Here is a 24,167-nt window from a genome sequence, read left to right on the forward strand (position 1 = left end):
CACACACACACACACACACACACACACACACACACACACACACAGAGAGAGAGAGAGAGAGAGAGAGAGAGAGAGAGAGAGAGAGAGTACTATTGATATCTACAAATGACCAACATGACCTATGAGACCAAAAGTTACAACCACGATAGGAATGATAGAACTCTCTGGACAAAGGTAAGAAAGGTAAACTAAAACCTAGAAGAGATGCATCAAGTGCAAAAATAGGAGTAAGACTGCCCAAGGGGTGGGATACAATACAAAGACCAAAGGAAGAGAGAGAGAGAGAGAGAAAGAGAGAGAACTCAATGTACCATAAACTCCCATCTGTACAAAACCAAAGAAATCATAAAAATCCTGGCAAGGATGCAGCAGGGGATCAAAATTTTGCACATTTTCTTTATGAAACAACGCATGACTAATATACAACTCCTGAGCATCTGTGAGGTCAAGACATACATCATATAGACACCTATGCTGATGATCAAATAAATGGCCATGATGCTTTATAATCGTGCGGCAACTGTGGCTCTCGTAAAACACTGCAAGGTCACTTGTGCAACCAGTAAACTATAAGAAAAAGAGTGCAAGAAGCAATAACCGCTGATAGAATAATTGTATCCTTCGATTTTTTCTGCTTGATGGCCCCTGCAAAATTAATTAAGCTTCAAAATCCAACACTACAATCTAAAGCATTTGAAAACATCTCAAAAAGTATATCTGTATACTGCTTTTTCTTCTTTCTTGGCCTACAGTGCGTCTCGAAGGCAGTTCAATTCTCCTTCTTCCCTCTCTCTCTCTCTCTCTCTCTCTCTCTCTCTCTCTCTCTCTCTCTCTCACAGAGGCACACGCACGAGCACGCTTTCTTACTTGCTTTGCACACACGCTTTATTACTTGCTTACACACACAGCTGGCCGCACATGCGGACCCTTGTGAGTTCTTCACCTTGTTTTAGAGGAAGAGGAAAGAAGGGGGATAGGGGTGGGGTGGTGTTTGAGCCTGTGCACATCCCAGATATAGACTTGATTGTTTGTTTTGGCTGCAAATGGGAAATTCGGAGTTAACAAACTGTTACCTAATATTCCACGGATGACGGGAAACTGGTCACCAAGGTGCTTTACTTTCCCCCCTATGTCGATAAAAACATCTCGTTGTGATGACAAAGTTCCCTTCGTTGTCTGCGCTTGACTTATGACATCATCTAGCTGAAACAAGGTTGGCACAGCAAGGTAACATGATGATATTGGCTTTGTAACATGCAAATGTGGATGTCCTAAGGAGGGTGAGCCAAAACGTATGCAAAATCCACATGTGCGTACACACAAGAACACATGCAGCACAGGCGGACACACCAGCTCCTACATGTAAGTTTTTGAGAATGTAGAAATAAAAAGCCATGTCTATAATGCCAACTGCCACTGCTTGTATGATGCACACCATACCTGATTGATATTCCCATGGATAGCTGCTCGCTCTCTAAGCAAACTCGCTCCAGGCGATAGGCTTCCTGATGCCTATTTATGCAAGCAAGTGGAAGCATTATATGGCAGACCGCAAGAACAAATTTCATAGTAGTTATTTTTTATCCCTAAACATGTTGTAATGACAATATATATACGTACATTGCACACTGCTTTGTAAGTATGAGAGGGGAGGGGGACGCGCAGATTCAGACATACGTATACTCTTTTTTTTTCTTTTTTTTTCTTTTTTTTTTTCGACACACCAGAGGGCCCACAGGGGGAGGTGCTTATCCCTTCCAAATATTAGCCATGTTACATGGTCGGGCAAGGGCCGCGTACCATCGGGCAAGAGCCACGCGTAGGCATCACCATGGCCACCTAATTGATGCACCACATGCTGGGAACGACGGAGAGAACTCGTAGCAACCAGCTAGGAACCTCCTCCTCGGGTGACCCACCCCAGGAGGAGGATGCACTCGAGTGTCCAAGGGCAAGAGCCCTAGCAACGTGAACACCAGGTGAGCACAAGGTGTCCCTCTAGAGTGTGACCCAACAGGGGATTTGAACCCACAACCCGTAGGTTGAGAGGCCAAAGCCTTACCGTTAGACCAACTCTTTGGGGACGACATACATATACTCTATTTACCATACATGGTTAAGGGCCACCGACTCGCCATAAGGGAGCATAAGGAGCCAGGAGCTTATGTATGATACAAATAACAAGAAGTCTCACAAATTTACACAGCATCGAGGCTAGAGGAAAACCCCAAAAGAAAAAAAAAACATACACAATAAGAGTGGATAATGATTACTTGCTTGAACTACAGTGTGCATGGCAGACATCTATTATCAGAACACAAAAAATTAAGCTCAAGGGTGGATGCCACTGCTGTCAAATACAATTAACCAAGGCTCTCTCTATCACAAAAGAGACTCTGAACTAGCAGATCAAGCTATTACCTTGTACTCACTTATATCATTGCGAACTGATGTCAATAGCTCTGCATGCTCCCGTATTGAGTGAATATTTTTTCGAGTCCTTTTGAATTCCTGTTAGAGAACAGACTGCATTGATTGATGTTCCAATCATTGAAGTTGCTTTCGTTGAAAAGATTCTAAGAAACTAGTGCTCTCTCTCTCTCTCTCTCTCTCTCTCTCTCTCTCTCTCTCTCTGTGTGTGTGTGTGTGTGTGTGTGTGTGTGTGTGTGTGTGTGGCTAGAAAGGGGCTGTATTTTGTGTACATAAGAGATCTCTAGAGATGCCCAATGGCCTATCACCCAGAAGAAGTACAAAAGCGGGGTAACAAAGTAGAGGCTGTGTAAACATCAAGGTTGTCTACACAATGAGTGTAGAATGAACCACTGTGGGGGTGCATAATGCCACGTGATGTGGGCATGATCCCAACAGAAAAGAACTAATGACCTCGCCCATGTGTGAAGAAAGATGCATCAACGCTGCTCTGCTGCCCTAGAGGAGCCAGCTGAAGAATCCCACTTACTGCGAAGAGTATGCAGCAGCTCGGTCCAAATGGCTGTCAAAATGGTGGACATAGGGGAGAACCGTGAGCCCAATCCTTAATTAAGTACTTAAACTCATGATTAGAACTAAAGAAACTTGAACTTGACTCAAAGATGAGACTTAGAAGACTCTGTGTTCGATTGATTGAAATGTGTTACAATAGGCTCCTTATATAGGAACTGAAGAGACACGATGAAAAGACTTGACCATAGGCCAAGAGACATGACTCTAGGCCAATAGTCGTGTCCTTCTGCTGTAGAGTGACCCGTTGGCGTAAAGGTGCAGCCATTCGCTGAAGAGGCATTGCCATTCGCCGAATAGGTGCGACTCTTGGGCGAAGAGAGACATTCTTTGGAGAATCGGGGTCTCGGATCTGGTACATCTTCGTATCTGCAAGAGAACCAAGCGAGAAGGTAATACCAAGACAAAGAATACATCAAAATCGTGACACTCTATACAAATGATCCCAGATACAAGTCACCAACTGGATTTCTATCAACGAGAGACAATTTTCACCACACGATATACAGCATCATGCTTTGGACCATGCGGAAGGCTCACAGTCTAGTAACTAGAATCCTTACAATGGTATCAGAGCAAAAAATTTTCCCGGGACCCGAAGGTTGTGAGCCTCTCACCCTCCCCGCTACCCTCTCCCCCCTTTCTCGGAGTTGCATGGAAGCAGAAGAAAGGTGGTACACATGCGCATACATGTATGAGGTAACATTATTTTTCTCTTTCAATTACATATATAACAGACAAAGACACAGATGTGTTTGTGCGGCGTGCCATGCACTCGGTGAATTTTTGGAAACCCGTCTGTTGGTGCCTCTTCAAGTGCCCTTTTCTCGGGTAGTACCCCTCGCACTCGCACCCCTTCACGCGAAAGGACACAAGACGGCCCAAGAAACACTCTTCTCCCATGCTCGCACCCCTTCCCCTCCATGAGATGTACCCCTATTCTGGCAGAAGAGGCAGCAAAGACCCAGAGTCTGACAGGCACCTTCTCAGCAAGACCCCAACAAGACCACCTAGCGTTTTTGTAGCAGATGGCCCTAGCGTTTTCTGCAGCAACATAGCTAGTGTTTTTCATCAAGATCAACCCCAACGTTTTGCAGATGCAGATTAGCCCGGCGGTAGCACATACACAGCAGATTCCCTAGCGATTTTGCAACAGGACAGCATTTAGCCCTAGCGTTTTTGGACCAGAATTTCAGCCTAGCGTTTTTGCAGGTTTTCGGTGTTATAACCTTCTCTGCATCAGCGTTTTCAGTTTTAAGCATCTAAACACCGCAGAGCAAGTCCCAAACCTCGCAGACCTCACCTTCCCGCAGCAGATCCTCACCGCATGGTCAGATCAGCCAGCGTTTGCAGATTCAGCCCGAAAACGCAGATTTCAACATCTACGTTTTCAGCGCGTCGTCGTCGCATCGTCGTCGTCACCGACATGGAGTCAAAATTCAGCAGATACGAGATTTGCAGATTTCAGCCCTTAGCATTTTCAGATTTCAGCCCGTCTCGTCGTCCTCCTCATCATCGGCAAGTCCATAGCATTGTAGAGATTTGTGCAATCAATAGTAGACCACTCTCGCCATAGAGAGTGGGGTCTTCGGAGGAGGGTTTGACAACATTCTGGTGTCGTATTCTTCTCTCTCTATCCCTCGGTCTCAACATTCATTCACAGTGTTTGTCCACTTTATTTGTGATCATTTGCATTCTCTCACTAAAGGAACAGAAGGCTCTCCCTTCCGTAAGTAAAAGGAACCCTTAAGCACATTTCGGAGCACTCATCTTGAGCAAAGTTCAACATTCACTTCCGCTGCACCTTACACATCATGATTCAAAATTCATGATTCTTATCGTTATCAAGTTCATTCTGGAGCTGTCATTGCTCCGAATTCATCATCATCTCATTCTCGATCCTGTTATCTGCACACAAATAGCAAGTTCTTCCAGAAAACATTAATTTCATATATAAATCAGATTCATCTTGGGTAATTTCCATTTCAAAGTTCTTCATTCACACACTTAGTTCATATTGAACACAGTTTTTCAATTATTCAGTCTAGTCATCTCATATGTTCAGAATTCTCGATGCACCTAGATCCAGATGTAGCATTCTCATCCCGCAGGAACTCTTGATGCACCCACCACGGTATCCAATCATCTCATTCATATGGGAATTTTGATGTTCTAGAATCTTATTTCATCATGCATCATCATTCAAATTTCAAAACAAAATTCATCATTTTTATCTTGAATTGACGGATTCATTCATGAGTTGTCGTTGCTCCTGATTGCCTTTAGATGCAAATTCCTTGCATGTCATCCTCGGTTTTACCTGCATAACAAGTAAAATTTCAAGCAAATACTTCACCTCGTTGCAAAAGAGTCGATGTCCGGCTCCATGCTCCAAATGCTTTCATATGCATGTTCCTCGCTCCTATTAGTTATGTACACAGATAACAAGAGCTTCCAAAAACATTACTTCCACACATACTAAAATTTTTTGCAAAAATCCTAATTATCCAAAGCTGTTGGATATAAGATCTGTTCGTGTCAATGCGTAGAGCTTGTTGAGAGGATCAACTTTGCCTTATGTCGCATATCCAAATTCTCAACTATTGAAGAGATTTTTAAAGATCTTTTGGCAAACTTCCCTGCCGCAAATTTGTCTTATTCTTCATTCTGTTCTTCAATTCCCGCACCGGATTTCAACTTTTCTTTGCCTTCCCGTTGAAAGGTGTTATCTCTGCCAGATTCTCCACGAGAACCCATGTGCAATCTGGGATTCTTTATGGCTTATGCCCTGTAAGACAGAGCGATAAACACGGGAGCGCGCCCAATGCGCGATGAAGTAAGGGTGGGAGTGGGTGGGAGTGGCTAATAAGTCCAAGGTCAGGACATGAAGATTCTTTGATAACAATTTCCAAAGTGCCCAAGTACTCTATTTGCTCTTTGGTAGGACCGGTATGCTTTGACAAAAGCATACGCTTGAAGCTTTGATACCACTATCACAGACTTGGGCACCCAAGTCGGAAATCTAGCACGACACACGAGAGAATCACTTAAAATACTTCACAACTTTATCACACTTTTAAAATAGAGTCGACACGGCCCGGCGTAGTTTCGTGTGAAACCGGCCCGTAGGGAGGTGGACATAGGCTTTCACCCAAAACTTTACTTTAGACTTTAGGACACAAAGGAACAATTGTCCTGTACAAGCACCCAAAGCTTTCCCCAGGCTCCCTTGGCAAATAAACGATCCGAACGCTTGCAGCGAACCCTCACCAAGCTGTTCAACCTGTCCATGGCTGTAAATGACCCAATTTCTCCAAAATAACGGCGCAAATATCCTTGTAGGTCAAAGGTACATGTCAAGGACACTTTCCCTTGCGGTATGGAAGCTTTCTAGTGAGCTGCAGGCCAATTTCAGCATGCTGCAATTTTCTGTTTTGCCACTATTAGGTGCCTATTGCCATGTACACGCATCCCAAGGCCTTTCCAAGGCTCCCTTGGCGATTCCCTGTAGTTTAGGCGCGAAACCCTAAACCTACAGAAAAACACAGCAGGCTGTAATTTTCTGTTTTGGACCGTCTCAAGTGGAGCGAGCACGCCTACGCGTGTCTCAGGTGCTCCCACACGCAATGGGACAGTTCCCCTGTAAATCAGACGAGTTTTCACGCGGGAAAACTTTTCCGTTTTCGCATTCCTTTGCGGTGGAACTATGCGTACCTGAAGGGGATTAGCAATTAGCTAATCCGGTTCCTGTACATAAGGCTCTTGCCTTGGCAAACACACATAAAACCCCCAGAACTGTACATGGTCATGAGAGAAGCCCAAATAGCGGGGCATTACCATATGTGCAAAGGGGAGAGAGAGATGCGCGAGAGAAAATTGTCGCGCTACATAGAGCAAGGGAGAAGGCGAGCTTTCCATTAAAGCTGTGAGCACTTGCAGCCACTACTCACAAACACCGTAGCACACTTATTGTAAGCTGAAATCAGTCCCCTCTTGAAATGGACGCCCCCTCTTGCTGATGCTTCTGGCAATTGCATATGGAGCCGCCATGTGTCCAGTTTGCCTCTTTTGAGTTAAATTCCTAGTACCCACCAACTTATGAGTGTCCGAGGGGCCTAAATGACTTTGAACAAAGCCTAAACACCCTTTTACTGCTTGGATTCCAGTGTTGATTGGTCCGTCCAACTCGTGGTGAGCTGCCCTTTCCGACTGCGAGTGAAACTCTCAGTCGTCGGCCGTTTCACACTGGCCATACAATGTCTGGCCATTGCAACTTCAAAAAGAGGGCCCAAAAATTAAACAAAAATCATCGGAAAGAAACCAACAACTCAAGTTAGCAATTGCCACATCCTCGTGACACCGTGCCCAGAGGTATTGGCCCCAAAATCTGGCGCCCCTTTCGGTATTTCTTTTTATATTAATGCTTGAGCAAAGTACAACTCCCGAGGGACCTCTGCTCTCAAACTCTGCGTCCAAATGCCCTGCAGAGTGAGGCCCCAAGAGTCTATTTATTGAATTCTTACAAGGGATGCCCCAAAAGCAGTTAAACTCCAAAACAATTTGTCCCAAAGAGCATCTAGTCTAAAATCTGTCCTCAAAAGCAATCAGCACAATTTGCGGAAATCCGTACAGCAGCCACGTCAGCATGTCAACGCATAATGCGGAAATCCGTATTGCTACCACGTGGCACCTATCAATGTAAATTTCGGGCCTGTACGTACATCTTGCTGCTTATTGCTGCCACGTCATCCGGTTCTTTGTTCGGGTAGTACTGCCACGTCATCATTTTGTGACACTCTAGCTCGCGCTCCTTGTGAAGCAGGTATAGTCATCGCTCAGCAGTCGTCTTCTCTACAAACCTATGAAGAGACAGTGATGCATGTAACCAGATGGGACGCAGGATCTATAGAACTAGTGCGTGTCCAAACATCAAATGCAAAGAAACTGGGATATGATCAATGACTACTCTCTCTCTCTCTCTCTCTCTCTCTCTCTCTCTCTCTCTCTCTCTCTCTCTCTCTCTCTCTCTCTTTTGCAATAAAAGTGGGACTTTGACCCTTTGCATTGCATAAAATCGACCATAGGTCCATATACAAGAAACTGGGAAACTTGAAAGGTATACAAGGAGATCATGGGGAAAAAACCCAAATCAAACTACCTCATACATCTAGGGATAAAGATACTCTAATCAGGTGGTGAAGTATAGCTATCTCATTATGGTCAAGTCTACACAGCCCAAAGCTATGTACACCTCAGGAGATGTGGCGACACCACAATTCCAATGTTGGGTATCTGACTGATATAAAGCATCCGCCGTAAAAACCTCTTGTAGCAGTTCACAAAAGCTAAGGGACTGTGAAACCCCTAGGTCATGCCTCCAAAATCATCAGCATACACTCTAACATTTCTTGATTCTTAATGCTTCTGCTAGTAGCAACTCGTCTGGGAATTCTGGTGATAAGGGTAAAAAGAAAATGCGTTGTAAAGCTAATGATCACTTGATCAAGCAGTGTCCTAAGTTGAAGGCCAAAGAGGCTAAGAAGAAAGAGGTTGGTTCCATTGCAAATGTTGGTTCCACTACAAATGCAGTTATTGTTGAGTCTTCTGTGAAAGGAGACTATGATGCTAATGTTGATGCAGAATGGGCTTTTAGTGCAGTGCACTTACGATCCTAATGTCCATGATGCATGTTTGTCAGTTGCTGCAGATGCTCATGTGTGGTACTTTGACAGTGGTGCTACAAAGCACATTACCTCTCATCGTGACTTGTTTACCTCCCTCGAGGATGTCCCTCGTGGGAATTCAGTCACTTGTGCCAACAATGCCTCTTATCCGGTCAATGGAGTTGGAAAGATTATGCTTACTGCTGCAAATGGCAGTTCCTTTACACTTGTTGATGCATTGTATGTACCTCAAATCAAAAAGAACCTTTTGTTTGTATCTACACTTGCTAGACTTGGTCTTGTTGTCAAATTTGTGGATGACAGATGTACAGTTCACGATCTCAGTTTTGGTGATGAGATTGTTGCATCAGGCATTTTATGTCGTGGGCTATATAAGCTCACTTTGTATAACAAGTGTGGATAGAATTTTGCAAATGCAGTTGAGGATTCTAAGGCTATTTCACATGCAAAACTTTGGCACACATATTTTGGACATCTGAATTTTGCCAGTTTGCTGCGTTTGCAGAAATCTGATATGTTTGCTTCTTTGCCGCCTCTTGAAGCACCTGTCAAACATGTTTATGAAGGTTGTATTTTGGGTAAGATGCCAGCGTTCGACGTTTCCAAAGGATGGTTTAGTTAGGGCCACATGTAGGTTGCAGCTTGTACATAGTGATGTTTCGGACCCATACAAACTTCGTCCTTGGGCAATTAACTTTACTTCGTGACTGTCATTGATGATTACTCCAGGCATGCATGGGTGTATTCACTTAAAGAGAAGTCCGAAGTGTTAATGTGCTTCAAACAACTTCTGGCTATGGCTGAAAATGTCTTGAAATGTACTATGGGCACCCTCTGTTCCGATCAAGGGGGGGAGTATATGTCTCATGAATTTAATGCATTTTTGGCTAGTCATGGGACAAAACACCAATGTACAGTGCCTTATATGCCTCAACAAAATGGTGTTGTTGAGAGGAAAAAAAGGTTACATACGAAAACGGCACGATGTATGGTCAAAAGTCAAGCTTTGCCGCATTCGTTTTGGCTTGAGGCCATCATGTGTGTCACTTATGTACTTAACATGTATCCTACGAAAGCTTTGCAATCTATGACTCCTTATGAAGCATGTCATGATAGAAAGCCTTCTATTGAGCACATGCGTGTTTTTGGTTGTCTGGCATATGCTTTGTTGCCACAAACGCAGCACAGACAATTGGATGATAAGGCTGTCAAATGTATTTTTGTTGGTTATAGTGCTGAAAGAAAAAGGTTACAGGTCGTATCATCCGCAAACAAAGCACAAGATGTTGTGTTGTGGAAGATCATGCTCAACCCTTGCTGTCATGTACTAGTGACAGTAATGTAAGCTCACAGGACATTTATGGCACTTTGTTGCCTCTTTTCGGTGGTAGAAATTCGAATGTAAATTCCAATGAAAATGTTAGATCAGCCTATTACTGATGCAGATGTACATGATGTACTTGATGAGTAAAGGGCTGAGAATGAGCAAGCTAGAGGTATGTCTAAATGGTTGGTGCATACTTTGCGTGACAGTAAATTGGATGCACCTTTGTTTGGTCGTACTCGTTCAGGTTCTCGCCATGCATCTTATGCATCAGATTGTTATGCTTTGGCTATCTAGTTTACATGATGTTGAGGAACCTCTGTCTTTTGATGAAGCACAGAATTCAGAATATTGGATGGTTGCCATGCAATCAAAATATGATGCACTTATAGAAAATGACACATGGACTTTATGTGATTTGCCTCTTGGCAAAAAGGCCATTGGTACGAAGTGGGTTTACAGGTTGAAACACGAGCCGGATGGTGAGATTGATCGCTATAAGGCTCGACTTGTTGCAAAAGGTTATGCACAGCATAAAGACATAGATTATAAAGAGACTTTTGCTCCCACTTGTCGTATGACTACTGTTCGTTTTCTATGTGCATTGGCAGCTCATTTTGGTTGGGATGTACATTAGTCAGACATAGTTTTTTCTAACGTCAACCATGCGGCATACGCGGGCGGGTATGGAAGCCTGCCACAAGCCCGGTTCAGACCCCCTGAAGATTCCATACGTGGGATACCATACGGCACCCTAGAAAACACTAGAGAGTAGCACAAAAACCACAGGATGCAAGTTTAAAACACTAGAGACTGAGAGAGCATTGGAGCAACACAAAACCACAGAATACATTATAACTTTAAAGTTTAAACATCATAGACTTCGCCGTTCAGACAATAAGATCAGTAGAAATTAGAATTTAGAATCATACTAGAGAAAAGCAAGAGATGACAAACTATGGAGCCTCCAAGGACCAAAACCTACAAGAGTCAAAGAGTGTAGACTCCGAATGACAAAACATAAGTAGACAGTAGACTACTAGAGTCTAGACTGTAGAGCCGTCAAGCTACTAGATACCAAAACCAAAACATAAGTGGGGAGCGTCTACTAGATACCGAAACCAAAATATAAGTAGAGAGCCGAGGCTAGAGCAAAACATGATAAGCTCTAACTCTCATCGTAGGCCACATCCTCATCATCATCGTCATCCTCATCCTCATCCTCTCGATGGAGCATGATGTCCCAATATCGCTAGGCATGGCAATCGGAAGAGGAGACTCTACAACACCCTCTGTACTATGTGCAATAGCCTCCTAAATCTCCTGCATCAACTGAAGCAAACGCTCCTCATCCTTCTCCTTGTTAAGCATCTCCAAAGTGACCTCAATCCTCTATAGCCACGCTCTTTGATCTTGCACAAGAGCCTCAAGTTGGTGTGTATGTAAACAAGCTTCTCGGTATGAGCAGGGAGTAGCCGATTTCTTCTCTTAGTGTGAATGAGAGAAAAGGTGCTCCAATTTCTTTCACAAGGAGAGGCACATGTCCCTTGAGAAAGCACCCTAAGTGCAAGAGTCTGCAATGTGGGCGTGCAAGCTCCAAAAGTCTCCCACCATTTCACACCCTCTTGCATTCTCTTTGGATCCTTTACAATAGGATGAGCAAATGTCTTCCCTTCATTGATAAAAGTGTCCAACTCATCAATGAGGGTACCTTGCATGGTTAAATCTCCCTTGGTGTACTTGTTCAAGAATGTCATCCACCCATCATGAACCTCACTATCACTGTACTGTCCTCTTCCCTGCCAAACAGGATGTAACAAGTATCCCACAGCATGCAGCGGTGTGTGCATCATATTCCATCTGTCAACACACAAGTCCTTGATCTCTTGCATCCTTGCCGCATCAACACCTTGCATGTTTTGAACTTGCTCAACCATGCGATCTGTAAGCTCATACACAAGCCCCATCGTGGCCCCTTCCCTATCAGCCAAACGAAGGATCTTTAAGATGGGGGCACAAATCTTCAAAATCAACTTGGCCTCTTGCCAAAAGGATGCATTAAATACAATGTCAAAGACCACTGTGGCCTTTATAGTTTTGGAGGTCTTCATCCTCACAAATTTTGGATCAATCATAAGCCTGCGCACACCTTGCATACATCTGTCGTCCACGAGACTGGCAAGCATGATGTAGTAGTAGGAAAAACGAGTGGCAGCGGGCTTCACCAAATTTTTCTTGCTAAGTGTCCGAAACAATGCCAAGACAGTGGACTTCCTCGTGACAAATGTAACCACCTTTGTGCCATCCTCAAGGATCTTTGCAATCCAATGGAGCTTCCCAATGTCCTCAAACAACAAGTCCAAGCAATGGCATGCACATCTGGTGAAAAAAATATGTTTCCACTCCGCTTCAACCATTTTCCCAGCCCCAACACAATTAGTTGCATTATCCATGCATACTTGCACAACATTAGAGGGTCCAATTCCAAGAATCACCTCCTTAAGCTGCTTGAAAATGAACTCTGACATCTTTGTCTCCCCAGAAGTATCCACTAATTTCAAGAACACAGAGCCATGTATAGAGCATGCAAGAAAATTGATGATAGGCCTGCGTCTAGTGTCAGACCATCCATCACATACAATTGTGCATCCATGCTTCTTCCACTTCTCGCGCACACCCATGATCTCATGACCAATGCATTTGACCTCATCATTAAGCTCTGTGGTGCGCAAAGCATTATAGGAGGGTGGCACATAAGACGGGCCCACTTGCCCAATAGCTTTCACCATATCCAAGAAGACGGGACTCCTCACTTACCATTCAGAAATATCCTCTGCATAAAAAAACCTGCGCAAGGCTTGATCTGCTTTCTTGCGTGCCTGCACGCCAAATGCACTTGCCAAATCTTCTTGTGCAACCTTCCTCTTCTTGCTTGAGGATCCCACAGTGGGTTTTGAAGTGCCAGTTGTAGATGCATGCGATCCACTTGCATGAGATTGAGAGGCATCACCCCCCAAATCATCCACCAAAGTATCCACAAATGCATTTGGGTCATGTCCATCACCCAATACATCTGCATGCAACCTTCTGACGACCGCTTTAACTTCCTCAGAAACTTTATCGCATGGGCCCAAACCACAACCCACGATGGCCAACAAATGTGCCCGAATACGATAAGGGCCTCCGTCCCAAGCATGCCCACAATAGATACATTTGCAAGTCCATTGTCCTTTTGCCTGAGGCTTTACCTTTTACACATATTGCCACTCGGGACGCTTGGCTCGGCCCATCTCGATTCTCTGCGGAATTCAAACGGTCGCAGTTTTTTAGCACAAGAGAGCTCTGAGCTTTGAGTGCGAGTCACAAAGCAGTGTATGGACCTGTCACTTCTCTGCTCTGTGTTCTCTGGTCTCTAGTTTCTCTCAGGTGATTGGTCTCTGGTCTTTTAAGTTGGGCAGAGGGCTCTAAAAATCGTACGCATGCTGAATCCCCAAAAATGTACGCTCCCTGGCATATTGTATTAGCACTATAGGGCAAAGGGTTCGCACATAGGCGAAATGCCCATCCGGTTCAAAAACGCCCAGAAACCTGTCAGTTTTTAAAATCGTTGCCCAACATATGGAATCCCCAATCATACTCCAATCGGGCTCGTACGCGTTCGGAAGCATGGTTGGCCAACCATGCGCGTGAGAAAAAAACTATGCAGTCAGACATTGTTACTGCTTTCTTGAATGGTGACATATTTGAGGAAGTTTATATAACGAAGCCTCGCAGTCTTGTCAAGAAAGGACAAGAGGATAAAGTGTGTAGATGTAAGAAAGCTTTGTATGGGTTGAAGCAATCTCCTCGTGCTTAGTATAAGAAGGCTGACACTCATTTGGTCAAACGAGGCTTTCGTAACAATCCAACAAAAAGCACATTGTATGTTAAGCGTGAGGGTGATGTACTTCTCATTGTGGTTCTTTATGTGGATGATTTGCTGATCATTGGACCAAATGAGAGACATATTGCTGAATTTAAGGCTGATTTGAATGCTACTTTCAAGATGAAAGATTTGGGGCTGTTGCATCATTACTTAAGTATACAGTTTAAGCAGTGTGATGGTGGTATTGCCTTGTGTCAGAAAAGTTACATAGAGACGTAAGTTTGGACTTCAGGATTGCAAACCTATTGCCACTCCCATGGAAACAAGTTTGAAGTTGAGTCTTCATGATGCTGGTGATCCTGCCAACGTCGCTCTTTACCAAACTGTTGTTGGATGCCTCATTTATGTATGCAACAGAGGCCGGATATTCAGTTTGCAGTCTCGCGGGTCAACAGATTCATGCATAGCCCAAGGTCTAAGCATTAGCAGGCTCTCAAGAGGAGTTTTCACTACTTGAGTGGCACTTTACATCTTGGCTTGCTAATCCCAAGGGGAAATCATTGCCGCCAGATTTACATGTTTTTTCAGACTCATATTGGGCTAGTTGTTTTGATACACGAGTGTCCAAAACTGGTTTATGTTTCATGCTTGGCAGCTCATGCATATCATGGTTGAGCAAGAAGCAACCTACTCTGGCCACTTCCAGTTGTGAGGTTGAGTACACTGCAGTCTTCACAGCTACGGTTGAGTGTGTGGCTCAGACACCTTATGGATGATTTGGGTGTTGGACAAGACACTGCCAACACTATCTACACTGACAGTCAGAGCGCATTGGCAGTTGCGAGGAACCCAATTTTTCATGCTAGCACAACGCACATTGAGGAGCATTACCAATATGTCAAGGAGAGGCTCTCAGCAGGAGAGATCAGCTTGGCTTATGTGCCAACGAGGACAACCTTGCAGATCTTTTCACAAAGACATTGTCTCGTGAGAAGTCCGAAGCTTTCCGCAAAGCTTTGGGCTTACTCCCCTCTGTGGACTGATCGTGTCCTTAGGGCATGGCACATCCCTATACCCTATGCGCCAACTCTCGTTCACCAATCACTCCCAGGGGGGATTTGTTACCATATACATGTGGTAGTGATGTGTGTGAACACACTTAGGACCGTTGTGGCATTTTTTCCCTCGCTAGGAGGTTTTTTCCCCGTGCATTGTATATACGCCCATCACTCTAGGGCTATCTTATCTTTCTATTGCACTTTAAGTAATACACTCTCTGTTGTGTGCCTTCAGCTTCCTTCGTCTTCTCCAAGCTGTGTGTGTGTTCCTGCAACCCTAATTCCAACAAAAATCCGAAAGCCGAGACCTCACACGGCCGTTCTATTGGAGCATTTGCAAAAGGCACCCCGAGTTTCCACAATGGAACTGATAAGTTTCCGCCAAAAGGGTGGACTTCGTAGGAGCAATCCAAAAGAAAACCACCGGAGATCATTGCTGCAGTCAACATCATCAAGCCAAAGCGTCTTCCAATGCTTCAATTCCAATTTGGTAATAAGAAGGAAGGAAAGCAATATTTCCTCAAATTCAAGGATCGAGGGACCCATGAAGCGGCTTTGGGTGGATGAGAAATTTTTCATCGACTACCCAGATTTGCTAGCCTCATACAAGGAGGCCATACAAATCCGTACCCGTACCTGAGAAGGAGGGAATGTCACATGCACATGGCTCTAAGTGCCACGTGGACATGCTTCATCGACTTCTGAAGCCAGTTTTTCCCTTCTTCCTAGATAGGAGCGTCTAGAATCCTCGAAGGATTAGTACCGAAAATTTTGTGAGCCCTTCGCAGGACCTGCATGTCTGGACGAGTCCATTAAATTAGGTTTTCCACTTTTGGAACCCTCTTGCATAAATGGTTTGTACACGCATTTTGACAGATGTTATCACACTTCAGTGGCGGCATGACGTGCATATAGTTCTAGATTAGAGGAATCCAACGAGCCATTCTCTGCATCCATCGGATTCCCGAGTGGGCAAATGTGCCACAGTTTCACCCGAAACTTAGCCCTGGCCAAAAACTTATAAATTAAATCATTTTCATGATTTATTTGTTGGGTTTGGTGGACAGTTTTCCCTACTAGTCCTCAGCAGATTTATAACCAGCAAATTTGGCCTATAAAGGGAGCACTTGGCCTAGCATTTGAGGGCAGATTTCCTAGTGCTAGATCAAGGAGCGCTTCAGCCCAGCGTTTTTGCTCCCATCAACCCTAGAGTTTTGGAGTTCCCTCAGCCTAGCGTTTTTTGCAAGAGCAACCAGCCACATTGTTTTTGCTTGCAAGTGCCAGATCAGCCCTTACACTATCTCCCCCTGCAGATCAGCCCTAGTGTTTCCAGTTTTCAGCGCTTCCCTTGCCGGATTGGCTCGAAACTACACTCGCTAGCTATCCTTGATGCGGTTCGTACTTCAGCAGCCCATCGAGCCTCCCCTCAGCCATTCCCTTGCCGGCATTGAGTGCTCCATTGTTGTCCATCATCGCCGTCATCGAGATCTGGTTGTAAGCACTTCATTCTTCTCACATCGTCGAGAGCGCAAATCAGCCCCAAATCTACCCCTTGGTGGCCATCAACAATCCCACATTGAGACGGCTCCTGTCACAAATTGATGACGTGGCAAACAAACCAGATACGTGGCGAGTAGTACGGCTGATGACATGGCACTCGGATTTTATGTTGATTGCTGACGTGGCAGAACAGTACAGATTCCGTGATATGCGCTGACAGTGTTGACATGGCATCCTCTACGGATTTCTGCAAATTGCGTTGGTAGCTTTTTTTACCAGCTTTTGGGACTAGTTGCTTTTGGACCTATTTGCTTTTAAGTTTATTGCTTTTGGACCAATTTCTTTTGAGTTTATAAGCTTTTGGGGCTCTGCTTTTGGCATCCCTTGTAAGAATAAAAAGGGCCCAAGGGCCTCAGCCTTTAGAGCATCTGGACACAAAGTCCGAGAGCCGAGGACCCGAGGGAGTTGTATTTTTGATCAGCCATTAATATAAAAGAAATACCGAAAGGGGCGACACTCTTTGGGGCCAATACTTCTGGGCACGGAACTACGCTCGGCCGTGTCGACCAAAATTGAACTGCGATTTTAAAGTTGTTAAGTATTTTCAGTGATTCTCTCGTGTGTCGTGCCGGATTCCCAACTTGGAAGTGACCAAGATTGTGATAGTGGTATCAAAGTACGGCCAATTTCTCTTCTAACGGGAAATCCGATCCTTCTTCTCGCGACACGCATGGATTCATGCAAGAATCAAACGACTTCCCCTGCCACCTCAGAAACGGGGGGCAGTACAGAAAATTCAAGTGGATTAGCAGAGAACGAGTACAGGCCATCCCGGCCTACGCAGTATCAACTCATGGAGATGCAACGTCAACAGCAAGTTGTTGAGTGTGCAAAGCAAATGCTCCAATTTGCCAAGGACCCACAGTATGCCAAATTTTTGACCCGGCACCCGATGGATGAAGTGCATACTCATTGGCAAAAAGCCATTGAGTCACCAATAAAACCCGCAATCAAGAAACCTCCTGTCCCACGAATGTTTACTGAAGATGAACTCAAGGACATTGTGGAAAAACGAGTCAACCAACTATTTGGATCAAAGAAGAAGCGACTGAAGAAACGTAACAAGGGAATTGACTTCCCTGGTTATTGACAGCTCATCCTTTTCCGACTCGAGTGATGAGGATAGAAAGGGCAAGAAAGGACAAGCAGACTGTATGTTTTATGCAAAAAAAAGGAAACACTTTTACAGAGCTAACCAGTATGCTTTTCTCGACGACAAGGGCAAGAAGGCCAAGGAATTCAAAGAAGGTGGATAAACAATAAAGTTTGAAACCTTTTCACGGTTTCGAGATGCTCCTAAGGCTTTAGCCTTTATTCAACAGTTTGATAAATCATTTTCTGAAGGCCACTATACAGAACACTCAAAGATTAGACGGGCAGCATCCTTTCTGAAAGGCAATGCACGGACATGGTGGTCCACTCTTTTATTAAGAAAAGAAGCACTGACAGAGTGGCTAAAATTCAAAAAACTTTTTATTTCTTCATGGCTCACTCAAGAATACGAACGAGATGTGAGAACAGATTGGAACCTTCGGATAATCAAGGGTGAAACTTTGGATGATTACTGTGAAAGATTTTGGGCTACTTTCCTCCGACCTCTTTTTTCAAGAAGATCAGTTTTAAGGAGCAGACTGAGAGTTTTGTTGTGGACTCCCCAAAGAAATTCGAGACTCTTGCCTTAAGAAGAAGTCAAAGTCCATTCAACAATTGATGGAACATGTTAAGCGGGGATTTGCTATGCATTCGGGTAGCTTGACTTACCCACCATATGAACCTCCGTCAAGTCAAAACAGAAACATACGACAGACAGATACACGAACTCGACTGACAGAAGAACAGAAAGATATGCGATCTCGACTGACAGAAGACCAGAAAATATATCGAAATAAGAAAATGTTTGAATGTGGAGAACAAGGACATATCGCTGCACGGTGCCCCAACAAGGCACAAGAATAAGGATGACTGACAGAATGGAAATACAGCGGGACGAAGAGATACTCGTTCCTAAACAAATTTTATCTAGAACATTATGGATGAATTAGCATTATTTTGTTGTATGAATTTATGAAATAAAACTTTTTGAAAGAAGATTTTGAATTTTTGGATGAAACCAATGTGGTATGGAAAAACCTGTTATTTGTGAGCATATAACACGATTATGAATGAGATGATGATAATGGCTTTGGAGCGGTGATAGCTCTTGGATGAACCTAAATTGAAAAAGAGCGAGAAGATACTCGTTCAGGAACAGATATTGCCTTTCCAAGACAAGAAAGAGAAAGGTAAAGTGAACAGTGGTTCTTAGTTAAGAACCATCCGGCATTGAATGCGAAATGGATGGAGGAGGAGGACCTACTACCTAGCAACTGATGTGTTGACAGCATTCTGCTGAATGACTTTATGAGAGAAGTACTTCGACATGGGATCCCCGAAAATGATTATTCGCACATGACAGTACTTGAGTGAAATGATTAACCAAATGACTGCAGCATTTCAATCTCAAAATCTATGCAAGTGATCGCGATATGGGATTAGTTAAATACGTCGCCAAGAATCACGATCCTAGATTCTATGTGATATGACGTGAATGTGATCTAAATGTGATGTGACTGTCGTCTTTGTACGAGTGCTGGATTGGTGTCGTCTAGTGCGTCGGTACTTAAGAGTCTATTGCTGCCCGTAGGCATAGAACTTGTGAATAGCTGAGGCCCAGCCTATACGCTGCAACAACTATATAACTGGAAAACCCAGGGGGAAACCCCTCCTAGTGAGGGTAAAAGTGACCTGGGAACTAGGTGGAGAGACGAGAGGAGAAAGTATCCACAGATGCCTCTAGAAAATAGGCCCCTCATAGCTATCGAGCGAAGAATTCTCCACGTTGCTATGCTACCAAAGACTGCCAAGCGACCAGAAAGGAACTGAACCAGCAAGAAGGATGGGCGAGAAGAAGCACATGTAGACACCTGACAAAGCTGCAGCAACACCACAAGCCAGAGACAAGCTAAGGTACGGAGGAGCTGGCAAGTTTCTTGGCAAGGCTCGCTATCAAGCAACTAGTAACAAGTCAGAGGAACAAGTGGGAGGCCACATCCAATAAGCACTCTGCCAGACTACTCATACAATTGAGGGAAGAAGGCCCGGAAATCAATCGACGACAACTCCATTCGAGTAGCCTGGGAGAGCTCCAGAGAAGCAGAAGCGCCCACGAAGCCATGCATGTACGCTCAACACACACACACACAATAAGCGCGCACGCGTGCACACATGTCACACACACACCCACACCGAGACCTACACACAAACAAACTGACGCACACAGTCAGAGACACCGACATGCAGCAAACAAACACATGCATCGACCCACGCACAAAGCCCAAAATCAAACAAAACAAAAAAGGAAACATGCAAACATCCACACACACACACGAATCCGTAAGCCTGCGCAAACACGCACACCAACATACAGGTCAGAGCTGATTTTCTGCCGGCAGTGAGCTACATCAATGGAAGAGAGATCCCAAGGGGCTCAAAAGAGGAAAGGCATGCAGAAGGATCAGAATGAGGCTTCAAACAATTTACCCCAATGCATTTTGCTTCAGCCCTTGCCTAGGCTTTTAATAGCCAATTCTGGAAAAAGTACCATATAAAGTTGGTATCTCCTCCAATTTCTAAGGGGCATAATTCCCATGTCACATTATGTGGGCTTTACAAAATCAGCACAATTGCCTACACAAACAAATAGTCTACCCAACAAATAAAGAAAATGTTCTCAAGAGAGATTAACCTGAGTAAACTCATGAAGAATGTCCCTATGTCGGGCCAATTTTTGAGTAACCGATGTGGTATGTGCTGCCTCTGCAGCACATCGACTCATGGCGTCATTGACGTCAAGCAGTCTTTTTAGTAAAGCATCAATCTCCACTTCCATCGACTTCCACGAACCATCACCTCCCAAATCAGTAGAAGAGCTGCCATCCATGTAGCCTGTTATGAAGGAGGGCAGCATTGAGAAGCATCTAAATTTTTATTCACAACAGATTACTGCCTCTGATTTTAGAATACACAAGCACAGTGCAAAATCCAGATTTAAAACGCTAACTTTTTTAAAAAGCAATCTGATGCTTCGCATCAGCTAGTTTTACGGGATTGTGCCACACACCCACACCTGCATGTCTCGCCCGCTATGGTTTAAACCACTAACTTAATAAAAGACAGAAGTAAGAAGCTGTAGAAAAGCATGCTGGCTAAACGAAGAGACACTAGGCAACTACTAGTTGCAAAACATAACCAAGCATTTGCTCTCGGTAAATCAGCTTTTCCACTGCTGAGCTGACCAGGCAACTACAGTCAAGCACCCCACAGTACCAACCAACCAGAATTGCAGCAAAGAAACACAACACATGTCCAAATATCGATTGGTTACACGTGTGATATTCCTATGTCAAAAACATTTACATTGAGAATCATAATTACAAGTGCTTTGATAAATTTGCCTTCAAAATACACGGAGTCTAAAGAGTAAAGGGGAGGAAAATTGGAGAAAGTCTTACAGAACAGCAACCCAACAAGAAACCTAGTTTGCGATCATGCTCAAGAGAGGAATTACAAAATGACTCTTAAGATGTCACAAGGACACCTGCTCAATATGTCATGTTCTCATGTGCAACGTATGATAAGAAGTGACAAAGTCTTTATGGTACACAAACAGAGTCTAGTTCCTTAACTAGGTTCGTTCTACTAACAGGATGTTCCTTTTCCCTCATGGAAGAGATAGGCAGAGATCCGAGAGGTGAGGATACGAAATGAGACAACACCAAGTTGGGCTCCCAACCAACAACTCCTACCATGTAGGTTCCTTTGCTTTCACACCCGAGTACCTACTGCCGGTAGACTCTTCTTGGGCTCAAAACTCTCAATCTGTATGGCCAGTCCTCGGGCTGCCAAGCGATTCTTTCTAATCTTCTGGAGCTGATGCTCATACTGCTTAGGTATTTCCTTTTTGAAGGATTGCTGGCTTTGAGCAGTGCCTCTCAAGGGCTGATTTGTTGCTACAGAATCCACTGATTAATACCATATAGGGAAAAAACGTTTTTGTATCTGTGTTGCATTATTCTTGTCTGTTGCCTTGCGTTTCTATTTCCCTGGCCAGCGTTTTGGATTGGAGCATCCTTCCCTTGCGGGGTCCCGCTCTCCTCGGCTCAGCTTCGGCTTGTGCTTTCATTCCCAGCTCCCTACCAATTGTAGCCTCTCTCAGATTCCCTTGTCTACCGATTTCCTGCTAGATCTCCCTCTTCCCCTTTGTTCCCTCATCTTCTGCCGGTGCTTCAGCATCGACGGCGGGATTTTTGCTATCACCAGTTTTCAGCCATGATAACAGCCCCCTCTTGCTGCACTCTGGTGTGGACAACTGGGACACTTTGCTGCTTCTTCGCACGACATCGAGACTTGTTGGTTGTACTTACCTATCCTTGCAGATATGTCAAGGTTTGGCATTGTGGGTACCGATTTTTCATCCTTCGGAGAAAACAGTTCCGACTTTACAATCTGCATGTAACTTGTAGTCAACCGTCGTGTATCTGGATGTCCACCCCAACCCCATCCTCGAGAGTAAGCCTAGAGTCCGTACCTCCAACGGCATACTATAACGAGACGGCACCACGTGCCAACTGAAAAGAACGGACTTCGACATACGTTTAGCACTTCAAACAACTGAACAAAACGAAACACACACACACACACACACACAAAGAGAGAGAGAGAGAGAGAGAGAGAGAGAGAGAGAGAGAGAATCCACACGAGACACGGAGTGGCATAGTTCCACCTCCAAAGTGCACTAGCCCCAAACTGTGGCACCCTTTCGGTATTTCTTTATATTGCTTCAATGAGGTACAACTCTTGTGGGTTTGCTCTACTCTGCATCTCCCGCGGGTAGAATGCCAGAGAAAGAGCCCACAACACATATTGAAAGGCCCTTGGCCTACCAAAAATATCTCACATGAAAAGCACTTAATCCAAAAGCAAGCGCCAGAGTTACCCGAAACACGGAACAGGGACAGCAACGGGATCCCCTCGGAACGGGGGAACGGCAAAAGGGTTCGAAACGGGAATGGCGCGGGCGGGAAGCATAAAAACACCCATATAATGCAATTTTTAGCTCTGTGTGATTGAATAGAAGTAGCGACTCTAATACTCACAAAAAACTTGATTTGAAGACCATTCAACCTAATCATGGCAAACGAGTGTTGTGTACACTTGAGAGCTTGAGAGGGGGAGAGTTGGAGGGCTTGAAAGTCGAGAGGGGGAGAGAGCTCAAGCGAGAGGGGGAGAGGGAGAGAGCTTTTAGCCTTGTAGAGTCAAACTTGAAAGCTTGAAAGAGGCTAGAGCTTCAGAGACGAGACTCGAGAGGGTAGAACTTGAGCCTTGGCACTTGAAAGTGTGCATTGTGAAGGTAATGGGTGGGGGGAGGGGCATTTAACAAGGGGGAGGCTCACAAGATAAAACACCCAAATCTGAAAATCTGTCCATTCCAAGCCATTTCCGGGCCTACCGTTCCGGTATCACATGTTTGTCCGAAACGGCTGCCCGTTCCGGGCCGTTCCAAGCCATTAGCTATCCCCGGAACACCATTCCAACGTTCCCTGGCCATGAAATGGCTTTCCCTGGTAACACTGGTGTTAGGGTTACACCACCGTTGCTTCGCCATTTTGTACGGCTAGTGATTGTCCCGAGCTGGCCACCCATTGCACACCACGTAGGTTGCACAGGCACTGGGCAGACACTTTAGCACGTGTCTGGCAAGTAATTTTTGAGCCGGGCTGGGTGCACACACATATTTTTAGCCATTATTTTTCTTTTATGTTTTTTGCACCAGTTACACGTTTTTGCCCTACCTCAACCCAACATTCTATAAAAGCAATGCTTGGGGTCTTGTAGTCATTCATTGTGTTATTGAGAGCATTTGTGCTTCTAGAGTTTTTCTCTCTCTCTCCCTCCCAAGTGTTTTCGGCGCACGTGGCTCTCACCCTCTCCGCTGCTCACTCTCACATGGTATCAGTCTCCAGAACGTGAGGACCCCTGCGATCTTCTTCTGCAAGGCCAAGCGCTAGCTTTCTGCCAGTTTCCGTCGCCGGAAAAGTGCCGCATTGCCTATCGTTTTTCACAACCATCAGCGTTTTTGGATTTCAGCAGCCTTTTCGCAATCCAGCCTTGCGTTTCTGCTTCACCAAGCATCAATCCCCTTCTCCCTCTCTTGGCACCCCCTTCCTGTAGCAAAACGCACCAATCGACAGCAGTTCAGCTTTGCATTTTTCACCAGGCAGATCTGCGTTTTTGTGCCACTTCAACGTTTTCAGCAAAACGCTGAGCCCTTGCCCCACAAGGAGCGGCCAAAACCTCCACGGGAGTCTCCTACACTGCCTGGTACCTGTAGATAACAATTATGCCCTCACCCAGTTTGTTGAGGAGAAGAAGTTGGATTTACACAACTATGCTCTGTGGAGGACACGAGTCCGCACAATCATTGCCTACCATCGACTCTGGGAATGGTTGAATGATTTCACTCATTCGGCCTACCCTTCCCACCACCACTCAGGATCAGATCGACGAGTGGATGGATCGGGACATACGAACCTTCACCTTTCTTATGTGTCACGTGCACATCTTCCCTATGTGCATGT

General features: G+C 44.8%; 1 protein-coding gene across 2 annotated transcripts in view; it reads right to left on the reverse strand.

The window, feature by feature from the left end:
* Nucleotides 1-308: 308 nt before the first annotated feature.
* Nucleotides 309-24,167, reverse strand: part of LOC147423560 (Golgi SNAP receptor complex member 1-2-like) — a 52,292-nt gene continuing 28,433 nt past the window's right edge. Inside the window, exons 2-6 of one of the 2 annotated variants that reach the window (XM_086501340.1) lie at nucleotides 20,276-20,475; nucleotides 2,422-2,511; nucleotides 1,441-1,512; nucleotides 1,074-1,203; nucleotides 309-645 (exon numbers count right to left, since the gene is read on the reverse strand). In XM_086501340.1, coding sequence (XP_086357466.1) covers nucleotides 548-645; nucleotides 1,074-1,203; nucleotides 1,441-1,512; nucleotides 2,422-2,511; nucleotides 20,276-20,475 — 590 coding nt within the window. In that variant the 3' untranslated portion in view covers nucleotides 309-547. The remainder of the gene's footprint in view (nucleotides 646-1,073; nucleotides 1,204-1,440; nucleotides 1,513-2,421; nucleotides 2,512-20,275; nucleotides 20,476-24,167) is intronic. The other variant, XM_086501341.1, reaches the window with a different exon arrangement.

This window comes from Adiantum capillus-veneris, chromosome 26 (genome assembly GCF_014529385.1).
Source record: "Adiantum capillus-veneris isolate H3 chromosome 26, ASM1452938v2, whole genome shotgun sequence".
Lineage (NCBI taxonomy): Eukaryota > Viridiplantae > Streptophyta > Polypodiopsida > Polypodiales > Pteridaceae > Adiantum > Adiantum capillus-veneris.